The sequence below is a fragment of the Chrysemys picta genome, chromosome 17 (genome assembly GCF_011386835.1).
Source record: "Chrysemys picta bellii isolate R12L10 chromosome 17, ASM1138683v2, whole genome shotgun sequence".
NCBI classification, from domain to species: domain Eukaryota; kingdom Metazoa; phylum Chordata; order Testudines; family Emydidae; genus Chrysemys; species Chrysemys picta.
Window position 1 is genome coordinate 7667865 of NC_088807.1, and position 16761 is coordinate 7684625.

The 16761-nt window shown below is 51.4% G+C and overlaps 1 protein-coding gene across 10 annotated transcripts in view; it reads left to right on the forward strand.

The window, feature by feature from the left end:
• Nucleotides 1-16761, forward strand: part of CLASRP (CLK4 associating serine/arginine rich protein) — a 45033-nt gene that overhangs the window by 3931 nt on the left and 24341 nt on the right. For 7 of the 10 annotated variants that reach the window (XR_010593355.1, XR_255873.4, XR_010593356.1 and 4 more), the window contains exons 2-8: nt 5227-5307; nt 5808-5884; nt 7563-7676; nt 9208-9305; nt 13102-13203; nt 15388-15467; nt 16077-16161. Coding sequence is in view for 6 of the 10 variants with exons in the window: in XM_005295694.4 (XP_005295751.1) it covers nt 7578-7676; nt 9208-9305; nt 13102-13203; nt 15388-15467; nt 16077-16161 (464 nt within the window). In the remaining 4 variants the exon portion in view is untranslated. Of the gene's footprint in view, nt 1-5226; nt 5323-5807; nt 5885-7562; nt 7677-9207; nt 9306-13101; nt 13204-15387; nt 15468-16076; nt 16162-16761 lie in introns of all 10 variants that reach the window. The other 3 variants (XM_024111764.3, XM_065570695.1, XM_065570697.1) reach the window with 2 other exon arrangements.

Genomic DNA, 16761 nt, shown 5'->3' on the forward strand with positions numbered 1-16761 from the left:
TCAGTCAACTCATGATCACTTGTTTAACGTTATTTCTCACAACCAGTTCTTCTATGATGATCTCACTGCTTACCAAAAACAAGTCTAAAGCTAGGTCTGCACTGGGGGGTCGACCTAAGATACACAACTTCAGCTACGCGAATAGCCGGCGTATCTAAGGTTGATTTACCTGGCTGTGAGGACGGCGGCGAGTCAACCGCTGGCGCTCCCCCATCGACTGCTTCCGCCACTATCTGGCGGGTAGTATAGACGTACCCTAAAATTGCATCACCTCTTGTTGGTTCAGAGATGATTTGATGAAGAAAACTGTCGTTATCACATCCAGCAATAAGTGGGCCTAACCAGTAGCTTTTATTCTGTAATCTACAGTAGAACCTCAAAGGTATGAACACCAGAGTTACAGACTTACCGGACAACCTTGGAACCGGAAGTAATCAGTCAGGCAACAGTGGAGACAAAGAGCAAAAAAACAAACAAATACTGTTCTGCCTTAGGGTTTAGCCCTGGGGCTCAGGGCTTTAGCCAGGTGGGGTGGGGGGGCTCAGGGCTTCTGCCTCATGAGAACACTGAGGTGCAGAGCTTTAGGGTGGGGAGCATTGGGGCTCGGGGCTTTAGCTACAAGATGAGAGCTGGTTTCAACCCCAGTGTTCCCCATGTAAAGCCCCGAGCCCCGGCGTCCCCCATGCTGAAACTGGGAGCAGAGCCACAGGACTGAAGCCCCCAGCCCTAGCGCTCCCCCCAGGTCTAAGGCCCTGAGCCCTGGTGCTCCCCCAGGGCAGAAGCCTGGAGCCATGATCCCCCCTGCCTGGAGCACTGACCCCGCCCCCCACCGTGGCTGAAGTCTGTAACATTTTGTTCAGAGTTATGGAACATTTCAGAGGAAGACCAAGGACAGGGTAGGCATGTTAATCTATGAGGCGGGAAAAACAATAACAGAAAATGTGGAAATGGCAGAAGTGCTAAATAACTTTTTTGTTTCTGTTATTGCCAAAATGTTTGGTAGTAATTGGACATCTAACTTAATGAATGCCAGTGAAAATGAGGTAAGATCAGAGGCTAGAATAGGGAAGGACCCAGTTAAAATTTATGTAGACAAGTTAGATGTCTTCAAGTCACCAGGGCCTGATGAAATACATCTAGAATACTCAAAGAGCTGACTGAGGAGATATCTTAGCTTTTGGTGATTATCTTTGAAAAGTCATGGAAGACTGGAGAGATTGCAGAGGAGTGGAAGAGGGCAAATACGGTGCCAAACTATAAAAAGGGGAATAAGGACAACCCACGGAATTGCAGACCAGTCAACTTAACTTCAGTAAGAGAGTGGAGCAAATAATTAAGTAATCGATTTGAAGACACCTAGAAGCTAATAAGGTGATAAGTAACAGTCAGCATGGATTTGTAAAGAACAAATTGTGTCAAGCCAACCTAAAAGCTTTCTTTGACAGGGTAACAAGCCTTGTGCATGGGGTGAGGAGAGCAGTAGCTGTGATACATCTGGACTTTAGTAAGGCTTTTGATACTGTCTTGTATGACCTTCTCATAAACTAGGGAATTACAACCTAAATGGAGCTACTATAAGGTGGTTGCACAACTGGTTGGAAAACCATTCCCGGAGAGTAATTAGCAGTGGTTCACAGTCAAGCTGGAAGGGCATAATGAGTGGGGACCCGCAGGGATCACTTCTGGGTCCAGTTCTGTTCAGTATCTTCATCAATGATTTAGATAATGGCATAGAGAGTACGCTTATAAAGTTTGCGGACGATACCAAGCTGGGAGGGGTTGCAAGTGCTTTGGAGGATAGGAATAAAATTTTAAATGAGCTGGACAAACTGAAGAAATGGTCTGAAGTAAATAGGATGAAATTCAGTAAGGACAAATGCGAAGTGCTCCACCTAGGAAGGAACAATCAGTTGCGCACACACAAAATGGCAAATGACTGCTTAGGAAGGAGTACTGCGGAAAGGGATTTAGGGGGTCATAGGGGACCATAAGCTAAATATGAGTGAACAGTATAACACTGTTGCAAAACAAGAAAATGTCATTCTAGGATGTATTAGCAGGAGTGTTGTAAGCAAGACACAAGAAGTAGTAATTCTGCTTTACTCTGTGCTGATTAGGCCTCAGCTGGAGTATTGTGTCCAGTTGGGGGCGCCACATTTCAGGAGAGATGTGAACAAATTGGAGAAAGTCCAGAGAAGAGCAACAAAAATGATTAAAGTTCTAGAAAACATGACCTGTGAGGGAAGAATGAAAAAATTGGGTTTGTTTAGTCTGGAGAAGAGAATGCTGAGAGGGGACATAACAGTTTTCAAGTACACCTCTACCTCAATATAACGCTGTCCTCGGGAGCCAAAAAATCTTACCGTGTTATAGGTGAAACCGTGTTATATTGAACTTGCTTTGATCCACCGGAGTGCGCAGCCCCGCCCCTCCGGAGCACTGCTTTACCGCGTTGTATCCAAATTCATGTTATATTGGGTCACATTATATCGAGGTAGTGGTGTATTTAAAAGGTTACAAGGAGGAGGGAGAAAAATTGTTCTCATTAATCTCTGAGGATAGGAAAAGAAGCAATGGGTTTAAATTGCAGCAAGGGCAGTTTAGGTTGGACATTAGTAGAGCCCTACGCAGATACGAAATTTATATCCACAAGCGACTCGCATGTTCCCGGACAGGAGTCCCTTCCATGCAGCGGTGCGTGTTTCGTGTCTGGGAGCACTTGCACACACAAAGCGTGGACAGACAGCTGCCGGTGAGCCTGGTGACCACCCCAGTGGGCGGGGCTGGGGGCAGTACTGCCACAATGGAGGAGCTGCCTGCACTGGGCACTGCTTCCTGCGAGCGGCAGCCCAACCTGCTCCTGCTGTCACCGCTGCGGTTCCTGGTAGAGCCCTGCAGCTCCACAGATATGTTTTATATCCGCATCCACAGATAGAAATTTTGTATCTACACGGGGCTCTAGACCAGCGTTTCTCAAATGATGCCACCGTGGCCACAGGCCACAGTATCGTGTGCAGGGATGCGGGGGGATGGTGGCCACAAGGAGGGGTTGGGCCGGGCCCTTAACTCCCTCTTGAGCCACAAATGCTGAATGAGCAGACAGCCGGTGTGCGTTCTCCACCTTTCCGGGGGTGGTGGGGTTCAGGCTTCCAGCTTCAACACTGGTGTGGCAGGCGGCAGGTTCTGGCTGAGCGGCAGCGGGCTCCGGCCACGGGCTCTGAGCGTGGGCCTTTGTCTGCACAGCAGCAGGCTCCATCCCCCAGCGGCTGGGCTTCAGGCTCATCCCGTCCTTATCACCCCTGGCCCCTCGCCCATCTGGGCTGAGTAAGTCTGCTGTGAAAAGTGATATTTGTATGTTTAATGTCACTTTTCACTGTCTCCCAGCTAGCTAACAAGTCTGCTGCTGAGAAAAGTGATTTTAACAAACATACAAAGCAGACTTACTAGGTAGCAAGTCTAAAAAAACCCCCAAACACAACCAAAAAGGCAAAGGAAACAACAACAAAGACAAGAACGTGCAAAGCACCCTATTTGGATTTCTACTCTGTAAAGAATAGAGACGTGTGTGTGTTGTTGTTGAATCTGCAAAAAAAAACAAAAAAACAACCCTACATAAATAAATTACAATGATTTGGACATGGACATGTGCATATTTGTTTGTTTTTTTCCTAAAGTCAAAGCGGCCACCAGCAAGAGTTGGTGGCTGCACTCTGAGGCCACCAAAAAATGTGGTGTGAGAACCCCTGCAACACATTAGGAAAAACTTCCTGTCAGCACTGGAATAAATTGCCGAGGGAGGTTGTGGAATCTCCATCATTGGAGATTTTTAAGAGCAGGTGAGACAAACACCTGTCAGGGATGGTTTATATTAGTGGTTCTCAACCTGTTTACCATTATGGGCCACAGATGCAATACTGCCTGTATGGCCCTGAGGATATCTCAGTGGTTTGAATATTGGCCTGCTAAACCCAGGGCTGTGAGTTCAATCCTTAAGGGGGCCATTTAGGGATCTGGGGCAAAAATATGTCTGGGTATTGGCCCTGCTTTGAGCAGGGGGTTGGATTAGATGACCTCCTGAGGTCCCTTCCAACCCTGATATTCTATGATCTGTGTCACATGGGCTGCAGCTGTGTGCTGATTGGGCCAGGTTGAGAACCACTGGATAATACATAATCCTCGCTTCCAGTCGTACGGTTCTCTGAAATTTGAGTGTGATTGTATGATGGGGTTGCTTATGATCGGGTAGGGGAAAGGGATCAGCAGCCCTGGTGCTCTCTTCTGATTTATGTATCATGTTCCTAAAAACTTATGCAGCAGGGCTTTAGCCAGCTGCCTGCTGGGGTCAGGAAAGGATTTTTTTTTCTTCAAAGTATTCTGGGCTTTTTTTGGGGCTCCTTCCTTTAATGCCTCAGGCATGGCTCTAGGTGGAGGGGGTATTGGGTGAGGATGGCACTGAGCGCTCTCTCTCTCTCTCTCTCTCTCTCAAGTGCTTGGCTGGCTGGTTCTTGCTCACAGGCTTGGGGTCTCACTGGTTGCCATATGTGGGGGTGGAGGAGGAATTTTCTCCCAGGTCAGAGTGGCAGGAACCTTGTGGGTTTTTCATCTTCCTCTGCAGCGTGTGGGTGCTGGTCGCTTGCCAGGATTATCAGGGTGTATCTCATGTAATCATTTCCCTGCCATTGTGGGGGCCCCTCAGTCCCTCCTGTTCTCTGCCTGTGGCACGTAATAGTCTCGTCTCCTGTGGGCTGCAATGCTTAGGTTTAATTTCGGTTCTTGGGTTTTGTGGTGTTGGTGGCCTGTGACACACAGGAGGTCAGACTAGATCATCTGGTGGTCCCTTCTGATCTTAAACTCTATGGGTGCTGCTGCCCCACTCCCACCAGTGTGGTGGGGGATGCAGGGTGCTGATGTCTGGGCACTGTCTCCCTGAGTGGGGTGGGGTGGGGCATTGGGGGTTGTCAGTGTGTGGGTACTGCCCCCCCATGTGGGGCAGGGAATGGGGGGTGCTGGTGTCTGGGTGCTGCCCCCCATGTGGGGCAGGGAATGGGGGGTGCTGGTGTCTGGGCGCTGCCCCCCCATGTGGGGCAGGGAATGGGGGGTGCTGGTGTCTGGGCGCTGCCCCCCATGTGGGGCAGGGAATGGGGGGTGCTGGTGTCTGGGCGCTGCCCCCCCATGTGGTGAAAGCTCAGCTTTAACTTTTGCCCATCCTATGCTCTTTCCATGCAGGAGCTTGTCAACTTCTTCAAAGAGAAGATCAGCAAGACGTGATGTAGCCACTGCCTCTCTTGGGTTGGGAATATTCCTTCAGTAGGTCCATTAACAGTGAGGAGACCCTTCTGCCCTTAACCCTCAGGCTAGAGATGGCAAACTTGGAGCTGACAGAGCTGGGCTCCTCGCGGGGGGGTTCCCTAGTAAGCTTGGGGTAGAAGCAGCAGCAAAGACTGCTCAACCAAAGGAGCTCCTGGCCAGCCGGACTCTCCTCATGTCTTGGCTGTGGTATTGAGTGTGAATGTGTGGGCCGGGGCCCATAGCGGAGACCTTTCCCTGCAGAGCAGGAAGAACTCCTGGCCCATTTCTGCAGCCCCCAGGTTGGGGGCAGCCCAGCTCCTGTTCTGTGCTGCGGTCAGTGAGGTGATTCTAGTGAACCTGTGCTGAGGACGGAGCTGCTCCTGCACACAGCGTGTGTCCCCTTGAGGGCGGGACCCCCATTCCCCCCACACCGAGAGACCCGTGGCCTTCGCTCTGTTTGTTGTAGCCCTGCGGTGTGCCTTCCCAGGCCACTAACCTGCAGTGTGCTCTTTGTTTAGGCGCCTCTTCCCTTGGCTCATGGGCTGTGCTGAGTGAGTACGCGACTGCTGCTCCCAAGTCTCCACGCTGCTCTTCTGTGAGTATCGCCCTCCTCCATCCAGCTTGTGACCTCTCTTGAGATTAGCCCCCTTCCCCCCCTCCTCCGGCTGGGCACTCAGAGTGTCTCTGCGGAAGGGCTGGTAACTGTTCCGGGGGAGGGGGGGGATTTGTGGGCGTGGAAAGGCCTGAGAGTGAGGTGTGAAGTGGACTGGAAGGGAGCTAATGGGGCTTTTCAGTCCCTTGACTCCAGCCAAGGGCTCTTGGGGCTTGTCCTGATGTGAGCGCAGCCCATGTCTGCAGGGTGTCTTTGGGATGCTCACGATGCAAGCACCTGTCTGGCTTGCTCTCAGCCTTCGAAGGAAGAATGGTCCGGTGGGAACCCTGGGGTCAATTCCTGCCCCATCACAAACATCCTGTGTGATTCTGGGCAAGTCACTTAGTCTCTCTGGGCCTCAATTCCCATCTGTGCAATGGGGGTGATAGTCCTGCCCTGCCTCACTCGGGCATGGGGATAAGTACATGAAAGACTGACGCGCTCAGATGTCATGGTGATGGGAGTGTGGGGGCAGAGAGGTACCCTGGCCGAGTAGGTGTTCCTGCTGTCCCGCTCACTCCCTCTTGTGGTGTATTTCCTTTGGATTAGCTGTCCCTGTGCTAAAATGTTTTTCTCCTTTCATTTCCCACCTGTCTCTCTAAACTCTATGCATTGTCTCACACCAGTAACCTTACTACTGTAATATCCTTCCAGCCTGGCTGGCCAGCCTTGAAGCCAAGAGGCTGTTTTCCACCTGCTCAGAGAGAGACCAAATAGACCCCTCGCTGCAGTTACTGTCAGAAGCTGGGACTGGACGACAGGGGATGGATCACTCCATAATTCTGTTCTGTGCATTCCCTCTGAAACGCTGGCATTGGCCACTCTCGGAAGACAGGATACTGGGCTAGATGGACCATTGGTCTGACCCAGTCTGGCTAGTCTTATGTTCAGCCCACTTCTCCGGGATGCTCTGACTCTCCTATTCACGGCCCTTGCCTGATGCTCTCCTCTGTACCCTTCTGCCTAAGACTTTGTGCTCTTGGAGTCTCTCAGGATGGGTGCCATGTAGCAGATTTTTCCTTTTGATTATGATCTCTTACAGCCTCTCCTTCCTGGTCCTGGAATGAGGAGGGGAGCCTGATGCTTTTCTACCCTAGAATACGTAGCCTGGTCTACACTACAAACTTACATTGGTATAACTGTGTTGCTCTGGAGTGTGGAAAATCCACATCCCTGAGTGACGCAGTTATACTGACCAACCTTCTGGTGTAGACAGCTTCTCCTGTCAACATAGGAGGGCTTCTCCTATCAACATAGCTACTGCCTCTTGGGGAGGTGTAGGTAGTATCTTCACTAAGTGCTTCAGCAGCACAGCTGCACCTGTGTAAGTGTAGACAATGTCTTGATCCCTGTGACTGGCTCCCTGAGGCTGAGGCTTGGGGGAGTGTTTGATTGCAGCCGTTGGCGATGGCCGTGGCATCCACCGCAGCGCTCTGCAACCATGTTTGTTCCTGGCTTAAACCGTAACGCTCAGTCACTGAGCTTGCTGGTGTCTGTGTGCAGAGTGGAGTCTGCGTTTCTCTCCTCGGCTGTGTGCACACATCCTAGAGTGCACCCCAGGCTCTGGGAGTGCTGAGAGGTTGTTGGTTTTACTCAGTTCTGTATTCCCTCTCTTTGACAGCTTGCGGACAGCAGGATGTGGCACGAAGCCCGGAAACATGAGCGCAAGCTCCGTGGGATGATGGTCGATTATAAGAAACGAGCCGAGCGTCGGAGAGAATACTATGAAAAAATAGTGAGTGTCCTTGGCCCCGGCCCTGGCCCCGCCATCCCGATCTGTGGCCCTTGCTCTCGGGTTGGGTAGTGCGCCCCTTGTTTTCTGTTCCCATGTCTGGCTTTATGCAGCTTTATATATTGCTGTTCAGTTGCAAAGCACACACAGGAAGCGTCCAAGGTGCGTGTCCACTACTGCTGGGACCTTCGGCCCTTCCTCATTTCGGTGACTTTACTCTTGCATTAAGTTTTTGCCTTTAACGGTCGTTAGGCCTGGACAGATAGTGCCAAGCCTGTTTGTCTCAGGCTAGAAACACCTCTGTGCTGTGGGGTTTTGCTGTAGATCAGGTGGCTACAAACCACATTATTGTGTCTCGCAGGGAAAAATTACACAGTTGAGTTTCTGAAAGTATCGGCTTTCCCTGTGCACAGTGCGGGCCTGCAATATTCATTGTGCCTCCCTCCAAAGCCGAGGAAGGAGAAATGGAACGAGGCCCTGTGGCAACCACTCCTATTGCTTTGGAGGCTCAGTCCTCCCCTGAGAGCTGCAGTCCCCTCTGCCTAAGTGAATTGATGCGTGTGGAATCCCATACCAACGTCTGCTTCAGCAGGCAGAACTGTCCCAGAGGTGCTGTGACCGCAGAGCAGCGTGCTGGGCTGCTCCAAGGAGAGGGATGCAGGGTTGTGGTGCTGACTGGCGGGCTGTGTGGTTATCATGGTTTGTTGGCCTGCTATGCTCTTGTGAGGCATTATGCAGAATTGAATTCTTGCAGGTTCAGTTTCCTTTCTGGAAGAACAGAGCAGGATTACAGGAAACATTCCACGTGCCGGAGTGCCTGATCCGCAGCACGACTCTTGGATCAGCTCTTTGGCCTGCTTCCCTGGCGTGTGTCCCTCTCTAAAATGCAGTCCTGCTCCGAGCCATGGTTAACGCCATAGCAAGTCTGCCCAGTTTACGAGTAAAATGGTTTTTTCCCTAGCTGCCAGCATCACAGAATTCACCGGGGATCTGTGAGCAAACCTCGATTCTTTTGTTGCACAGCAACGCCAGTAACAAAGGTTCTGCAGGCCAAGCCGGGTCTGCTGTACCGCTTGTGCAGCCCCTTAGCCTTTCTTGAATGTGCTCAAGTGCAACTACCTGCCGTGTAGGAAGCAAACTGGGTGACACATACGAAGGAATCGAATCCAGCTCCTTCCGTCTCAGCTGTGCTGGCTCTGCAGGGCTAAGAGCAGTGACAGTTGTTGTCACTGCTTGCCCCGATAAGCACGTGAAGCAGATTCGAGTAAGCAGGGGCTGCTTCGTCAGTGGAGCTCGGCACTTTAACTGTTGCTGCCCGAGCTCCCCAGGATGTGTTTAACACCCCCCTGCACATGGTACTGTCAGACGCTCTGCTCTGAAGGGATTTCACTTGTAGCTCTAATGAATGCGCAAACCCCTTACAGTGGCTTTGGACTCAGCCATTCAGCATCTGCATAACTTGGTGCCTTGCTCAAACTGACCAGATCCCGTAAAATGCCAGCTTTATACACCTCGGTGTTTGTGCTTCTTCCAGAAAAAGGACCCAGCTCAGTTCCTCCAAGTGCATGGCCGGGCGTGTAAGGTCCACTTGGATTCTGCCGTTGCTCTTGCAGCTGAAAGTCCTGTCAACATGTGAGTAGCTTGAGCGGGCCCTGCCTGCTAGCTCTGCACTGACAGGCTGGGAGCATAGTGAAGCAGGTGGGGATTGTGGCTGGAAGGTCCTCGAAGGGGCACCATCAACTTGCTCTCTCTTTGGTGTAGCTGTTATATTACTAGTGGGATCCCCTGAGGTGACCGAGTGAAGGAGAAGAGGGGGAAGGTCTGGAGTGTTCCTGTTTGCTTTTGTGTGTTGTCCATGATGCTGGGTCCCTTCTGTGGTCAGTTCCTTCCTCTCATGTTCACACGGCACTGTAGAAATCTCTTTAAAAGGTGGGAAGAAGTGGCTGTAAACCCCCCAGAATTGGTGGGAGGCTTGGGGCCCGTTGCACCTGAAGCTCCTTTGCTGTCTGCACTTCAGGCTGACTGTCCCTTGAGCATGCTGTTGGCCGGCACGTCGGCTTGGCGGGAGCACGCCATCTTGTGAGTACAGTTCTGTACCCTAGGGATTGACACCTCCCTCCCCCTCCCCCCATCCTCAGGGCATATGATCAGCAACTCAGCACAGGGACCTTGGGTCCAATCCCCAGAAACAGTGGAGACGGCTAGTTCTCCTTGTAATAAGTCAAGGTACATGAGTAGGGCCCTACCAAATTCACAGCTGTGAAAAACGTGTCACGGACTGTGAAATCTGGTCTCCCCTGTGAAATCTGGTCTTTTGTGTACTTCTACCCTATGTTATACAGATTTCACAGGGGAGACCAGCGTTTCTCAAAGTGGGGGTCCCGACCCAAAATGTGGTTGTGGGGGGGTTGCAAGGTTATTCTAAGGGGGTGGCAGTATCACAACCCTTACTTCTGCGCTGCCTTCAGAGCTGGGTGGAAAGAAGCGGCGGCTGCTGGCCAGGCGCCCAGCTCTGAAGGCAGCACCGCCAGCAGCAGCGCAGAAGTAAGGGTGGCAATGGGTGGCCGGAGAGTGGCAGCTGCTGGCTGAGGGCCCAGCTCTGAAGGCAGCAGCTCAGAAGTAAGGGTAGCAATGCCATGCCATACCATACCATTCTCCCTTCTGCGCTGCTTCTGCCAGTGATGCGGCCCTCAGAGCTGGGCTCCTGGCCAGCAGCTGCCACGTTCTGGCTGCCCAGTTCTGAAGGCAGCGCCGCCAGCCGCAGCAGTGCAGAAGTAAGGGTGGCAATACCACAAACCCCCTACAGTAACCTTGCAATGCCCCCACTCCCCTCTTTTGGGTCAGGACCCCTACAGTTGCAGCATCATGAAATTTCAGATTTAAATATCTGAAATAATGATATTTGGTTTTAAAAAGCCTATGACCATGAAATTGACCGAAATGGACCGTGAATTTGGTAGGGCCCCATACGTGAGGCAGGCAAGGCCTTAGCCAGACCTCTCTGTGGAGCTGGGGTCCTGCTGCAGGTTTGTGTTGGGGGATGGGAGACCACAGGGAACTGTTCTCTCTAGCACAGGCTGACTGTGGGACAGTGGTTTGAGAGGAGACTGTCCAGGCTCAGACCCTCCCTCCTTCTGACTCTTTATCCTCCCTGAGGCAAGTTCAAAGATGTCCCCCATTCCCCACCCCTGGAGTGGGGCAAGTGCTGCATCCTGCTGGATAGAGGCACCTCCGAGACCATGCTCTGCCTGGTGTTTACCTTTAGAAGAAGCAGGAACGTCCAGTCGGCTCTTCCCCACTCTTGCGGGGCGCTCACTGATGGGTGGGCAGGCAGCTGGACTGGCGGCGTTCTCTGCTCCTCATTGGAGGGATGGGCGTGTTAGATCTTTCCGCCAGCTGCCAAGTCTGAGTGAAATATATGGGAACAAGGCGTTCTAAGGTGTCTGGCTCCGCCTCCTTCCCCTCCTGAGTGCTCAGTTTTCACTAGTGTTTTCCAGCAGAGAGAGCACGCTGTGTGGACGATTCCTAATGTTAATAATGAGCAGAGGCCCCTCCCCTGCACCTTTATTTTAAAGGACCCCACAAGCCCCAGGATTTCTCTTTGGCAGCACCTCTGAGGACATACCTGTTACACGTAACAAGGTCACTTGTCTTCCTCCCCACTGGGGGGTGAGTAAAGTTCGAAAGTCCAAGTGCACCAGTGTTTTTATGCTAGACTCCTTCGCCCTGCTGAGGTGAAGAACAAGACTCTCAAAGGGAGGGCGCTAAGGCTCAGGGTCACAGGTGGCTGCTTGTATTAATTTAGGTGGAATAAATTGGTCAAAGGTGGTCACATGACCTGGTCACAGCGTTAAACAAGGTTCAGGGTTTGGTATGCAGAGACCTCAGCCTCCTTAGTGCCATGGCAAACATACAATTAAAAATCCCTGTAGCCTTTTCTTACAGATACAGAAGAAGTAGAAACAATTGAAGTATTTGAAATGTAAAGTATTAAGGCTTTTATTGCAACAGCATCCCTTGTTCCCTTTCGCTGGAGACCATTTTTAGAAGGGGGAAAAAACCCCTTGTGTGATAGTCTATTAGATGAAATCAAATATAACTGTTCTTTTTGGGGAAAAGAGAAAAGACAGGCTGAAGCTGTTGTTAAGGTCTAATCCTGTTCCCTAGAAGACAAGACAAATACTGTTAGAAAAACACAGGCACACCACATCATCTTATCAGCCCCTTTAAGACCTGGCAAACTTGTACCAGCATCAGGCTGTTTAGGGCCTTGCCTTTAGTTGCCTGACTGATCACAGGCTTACAGCGGTGTTTGCAAAATGCACCTCTACCCCGATATAACGCGACCCAATATAACACGAATTTGGATATAACACGGTAAAGCAGCGTTCCGGGGGGGGGCGGGGCTGCACACTCCGGCAGATCAAAGCAAGTTCAATATAACGTGGTTTCACCTATAACACGGTAGGATTTTTTGGCTCCCGAGGACAGCGTTATATTGGGGTAGGGGTGTATACAGTCTTCACCTGCTAAGCCACACTCTTATTAAACAGAAGGCAAAGGGAGAGGGATAGGAGAGAGAAGAAATAAGGCAGCGAAGGACAAGAGTGCACAAGGAGGTGTGGGACAACAATCTCATATCCCAGATAGTGTTTGGGATTTAGCCGGTGGAGATGGCGCTGTCATCCGGGTCCCTCTCTTTGGCCTGGCCTGGTCTGGTCTAGGATTAGAATTCTCTTGGGATTAGAATGCCCCAAGGCTCAGCGGTGGTTTGGTGGATACCAATGTTTCAGGAGATGGTGGGGGTAGCAGCCATCACTCCTTCTCCTTGATTTAGTCACCCAGCATTGTTCTTGTTGATTCCCCCCCCCCCCCCATCATTCCTTTTGAGGACCCCAAAACGGAGTGATGGAAGGAATAGCACACCCCTTCGTTATCTTGTTCATCAGTTAGGCTTAGTTTTTGACACACCAGTTTGGGGTTATTGATTTCCGGCTCCACACATTTTTGTTTACCTGGCATGATGTCCATCTCACATACTTGAGTTATATCAGGAGGCCTTTCTGTTAGGCTCATTTCGTTTTTTCTGTCTCCCTTTGGCACCTTTTCCCCTTGACAGTTATTATTATAGATTATTGTGACATTTGATGAAGTTTTATCCACTTTCCCACAGTTAGGCTTCTACCTGGGGTAGGCCTACTAGACTCCGATTGTCACTACGCTCTGGCTGAGAGCGTGTCCCATTGTGTACCATACAGCAGAGCCAGTGCACAGATGTCACGGGACTGAACTGCATTGGGTCTAGACTGAGTGCCCCAGCACCTCTGGCTTCCTCTTCATAGCAGCTTGTCTCGCTGGCAGGTCTGTCATTTGTACCCAGTTGAGGTGCTAAATGACCTTAGTTTGTCTGTTGCTCTCTTGCCTGCAGGATGCCCTGGCAAGGGGATACGAACAACATGATCGACCGGTTTGATGTGCGAGCTCACCTGGACTACATTCCCATGTACACCCCACCACTGCTCAACCCAATGTAAGCCATTTCCATGGAGTACTGCTTGGGAGCTCTTCTCTGGAAGCCCCCAACCTCTTCCTTTCTAGCAGGGCATAGAGTGCTGGGTGATCAGTGCAGACCAATGGGATTTGGGAGCATTCTTTGTTGTTGCTGTTGGTATCCCTTAGGGCATAGGGTTGGTAAATGTAACCCGACCCCCGACTTTCCAGGCTGTCCAACACCAGTGGTGATGGGGAGCTGCAGTGGGTTCTCCAAGCGTGGATTTGCTTCACGTGGCTCTGAAAGGACCCTGTGGCACTGGGATTCCATGTTTCTGATCGGTTCTGGGTTAAATGTGCTTGGCTTCCAAGTAAAACGACTGTCTCCTCCTTCCTCCCACATCTACCAGCTCTGTAGACCTGACCCGGGCTCTGAGTCCTACAAGGGTCTCTTTTCACATGTCATTGCTATAATGTTCTGCCAAACAAATAAAGGGCCCAGGGCAGCTCCATGGGCTTGCCCAGGTATAACTGGTGGGAACAAAGCAAGCAGGACTGCTGTGGTTAAAGAAAGGATTGGATTCAGCTTCGTTAGCTCTATTGGCTCGGCCACACTAAGGAAAGCCAAAATCATTGATGGCGGGAGGCCTTAAAGCCAGCTGGGACTGGCTCACACATGGAGCAGAGTTAAATAAATAAATAAATAAATAAATTAAGGGAGATATCCCATCTCCTAGAACTGGAAGGGACCTTGAAAAGTCATCGAGTCCAGCCCCCTGCCTTCACTAGCAGGACCAAGTAGAAAGATCCGTTTACGGAGTCCATTTTGGAACAGAATAGGGGGAGGGATAGCTCAGTGGTTTGAGTATTGGCCTGCTAAACCCAGGGTTGTGAGTTCAATCCTTGAGGGGGCCACTTAGGGATCTGGGGCAAAAATCAGTACTTGGTCCTGCTAGTGAAGGCAGGGGGCTGGACTCGATGACCTTTCAAGGTCCCTTCCAGTTCTAGGAGATAGGATATCTCCATTAATTTAATTTAAAAATTTATTTTTTTTTTAATTTAAACTTCACTAAATGGGGTTTTCTCTGGTACTTTTCTCTGGTACTTCCAGCTCTGACCCCAGCATTAAAGGGGGCTGGGATCTACCTTAGTTTAAAAATTTGATAAGAGTTGCCAAGGCAGATGACTCTGGAGTCTGCCAGATGAAAGGAGCAGGCTCTGTCCCTGCACGACTCTGCCATGTGGCTCCCTGCTTCCCATCCTGGTGTAGAGAGAGCTGCACTGGGTGGACTGGGCTGGAGGTGGATTTATTGGGAAATGGCCAGTAGACTTCTAGATGGGTTTCCTTCCTGCCCATCCCCTCCATCTGCCGCTCCTCCCATCCAGATTCCAGACTCTGCAAAGTTTGTCCTGAGGCCTGCAGAAACAGCTTCAATAACTACATTTCACCAAGTATCAGAGGGGTAGCCGTGTTAGTCTGAATCTGTAAAAAGCAACAGAGGGTCCTGTGGCACCTTTAAGACTAACAGAAGTATTGGGAGCATAAGCTTTCGTGGGTAAGAACCTCACTTCTTCACATGTCTTGCATCCGAAGAAGTGAGGTTCTTACCCACGAAAGCTTATGCTCCCAGTACTTCTGTTAGTCTTAAAGGTGCCACAGGACCCTCTGTTGCTTTTTACATTTCACCACCCAGTTCTCCCCTCTCAGAGCTTGTCTTCACTGAACTTAATGTTTCTAAGCCAAGTCAGCTGTAAGTGGGGACGACCCTGCGTATCTCCCAAGCACCCCAGATTTCCCAGAACTCCAGGCACGTTGTCCCCCGTGAAACTTGAGGCCAACTGGGTTGCAGGGGAGGGAGAGTTGCACCAGGTTTGTAAAGGAGAGCTGGCTTCAGCCTTGCCTATGGAGACTCCCGGGTAGCCGTGCAGCCGTCCTGCTGAGCTCTATTAATAGCCATTGATGCACGGGGACAGCCACCGAGGGGTTAACGTCGCACTGTTTGAACAGTGGAGTTAGCAGAATGCAGCCACAATTGCTGTCGGGTCCAATTTCCAGAAGTGCTTTGCTGAGATGTGACGTGGGAGCCTGAAGCTCACAGCAAGTCACTTGTGGAAATGGGCCGTGGGCTGCTAAGTCACTGAGGTGCTTCTGAGCCGGTCACCTTTAGTTCTGTCCTGCCTGCCCAGTTGTCTCCTGGTGCCAGTGTGTGTTCTTCCTTCTCAGCTCTCCTGAGCAGGAGTCGGACGAGCGGAAGTGTAACTACGAGCGCTACAGGGGTCTGGTGCAGAACGACTTCGCTGGCAGTAAGTGTCTGTTGGAGACCACTGTCCACTGGGGCACGGAGACATCCCTGGGGGCGATGCTGTGAAGAGAAGCTGGCTCTGGTGAGAGGTATCAGCTGGCAACAGCAGGGCACGGTTCCTGACATCACTCTGTGAACTTCTGCTCTGCTGTGCTCTGCCAGGAGCCCCTCTGGAAGGGAGGGAGGGACCCTCCCTCCCCCTCCATGGCCCGTTCGGCTCTTGGGTTCTCTGCCAAGAATAACACTGAGGGGGCAGTTAGTGCACATTTGGTAACTTGCACATGTCACCCAGCCCTTCACCTAGGAGTCCTCAAGCAGTCGTCAGCTGGTAACCGCTTTCAGCCATTCCTGGGCCAGGCTGCGTTCCAACCAGTGACTTCTAGGATTCATGATCAGCAATCCGTCCCCGTTCCCCTGTGCTCTCCCGGCTCTTGAGACAGGGATCCTGCTCTGCCCATGTGGTTTGATGATGCATACAGGAGAGGCTCCCTCTTACCTGTGTCACCTCGAATGAGCCCCGACACTCAGCTGTTATCAAGGCCTGTTGGCATCGGTGTTTGCCCTCAAGCTGGCATGTAACTCCCTTGTCTGTCTGTCTGTCTGTCTGAAGTCTCGGAGGAGCAGTGTCTCTATCAGATCTATATTGATGAGCTCTATGGGGGACTCCAGAAGCCCAATGAGGATGAGAAAAAGAAGTGAGTATGGGGGAAAAGAGGCTCGGTGCTGGTCCCCAGTGACGTGCATGTTGAGCTGCCCCTCTAGGCATGCTTTGAAGGAGACAGAAGTGAATGTATTTGTGCCCCAAGTTGGATCAGAATGAACAGCCACTGCCCTCTGAGCCCCATCTCCCTGGGCCTGGGGGGCAACAGTCCTTCCTCTCTACCCTGCCTCGGAATTAGGCTTTCCAGGGAGTGTGGGAGTGGCTGATACCTGATGCGGCAGAGGAAGTCCTCCCCTCCTCTTCCTGAATAATAAAGCTGCTGGACGGGAGTAGCACTGGGGACAATTCCTCCCGGACCCTGCGGTGCTCAGCTCGTCCCGAAGCCTGAGACTGGGTTATTTCTGCCTCAGTGCCAGTATTCCGACTAGTCAGACTGCATGCGTAGCACCACCAACGTGGTGGCTGCTGGCCACAGCCCTGCGGGAGGGCCCTGCCCAGCGATTGGGAGAGCTGGAATGTGAAAAAAGGCAGCCCTTTTTCCTGGTGCCTCAGCACGGCTTCAGGGGAGGGCAAGGTGATGCGCTTATGTGTCTGGAGCGGGGGGAGGCCTTCGGTGCCCAGGGCTCTTTCTGTA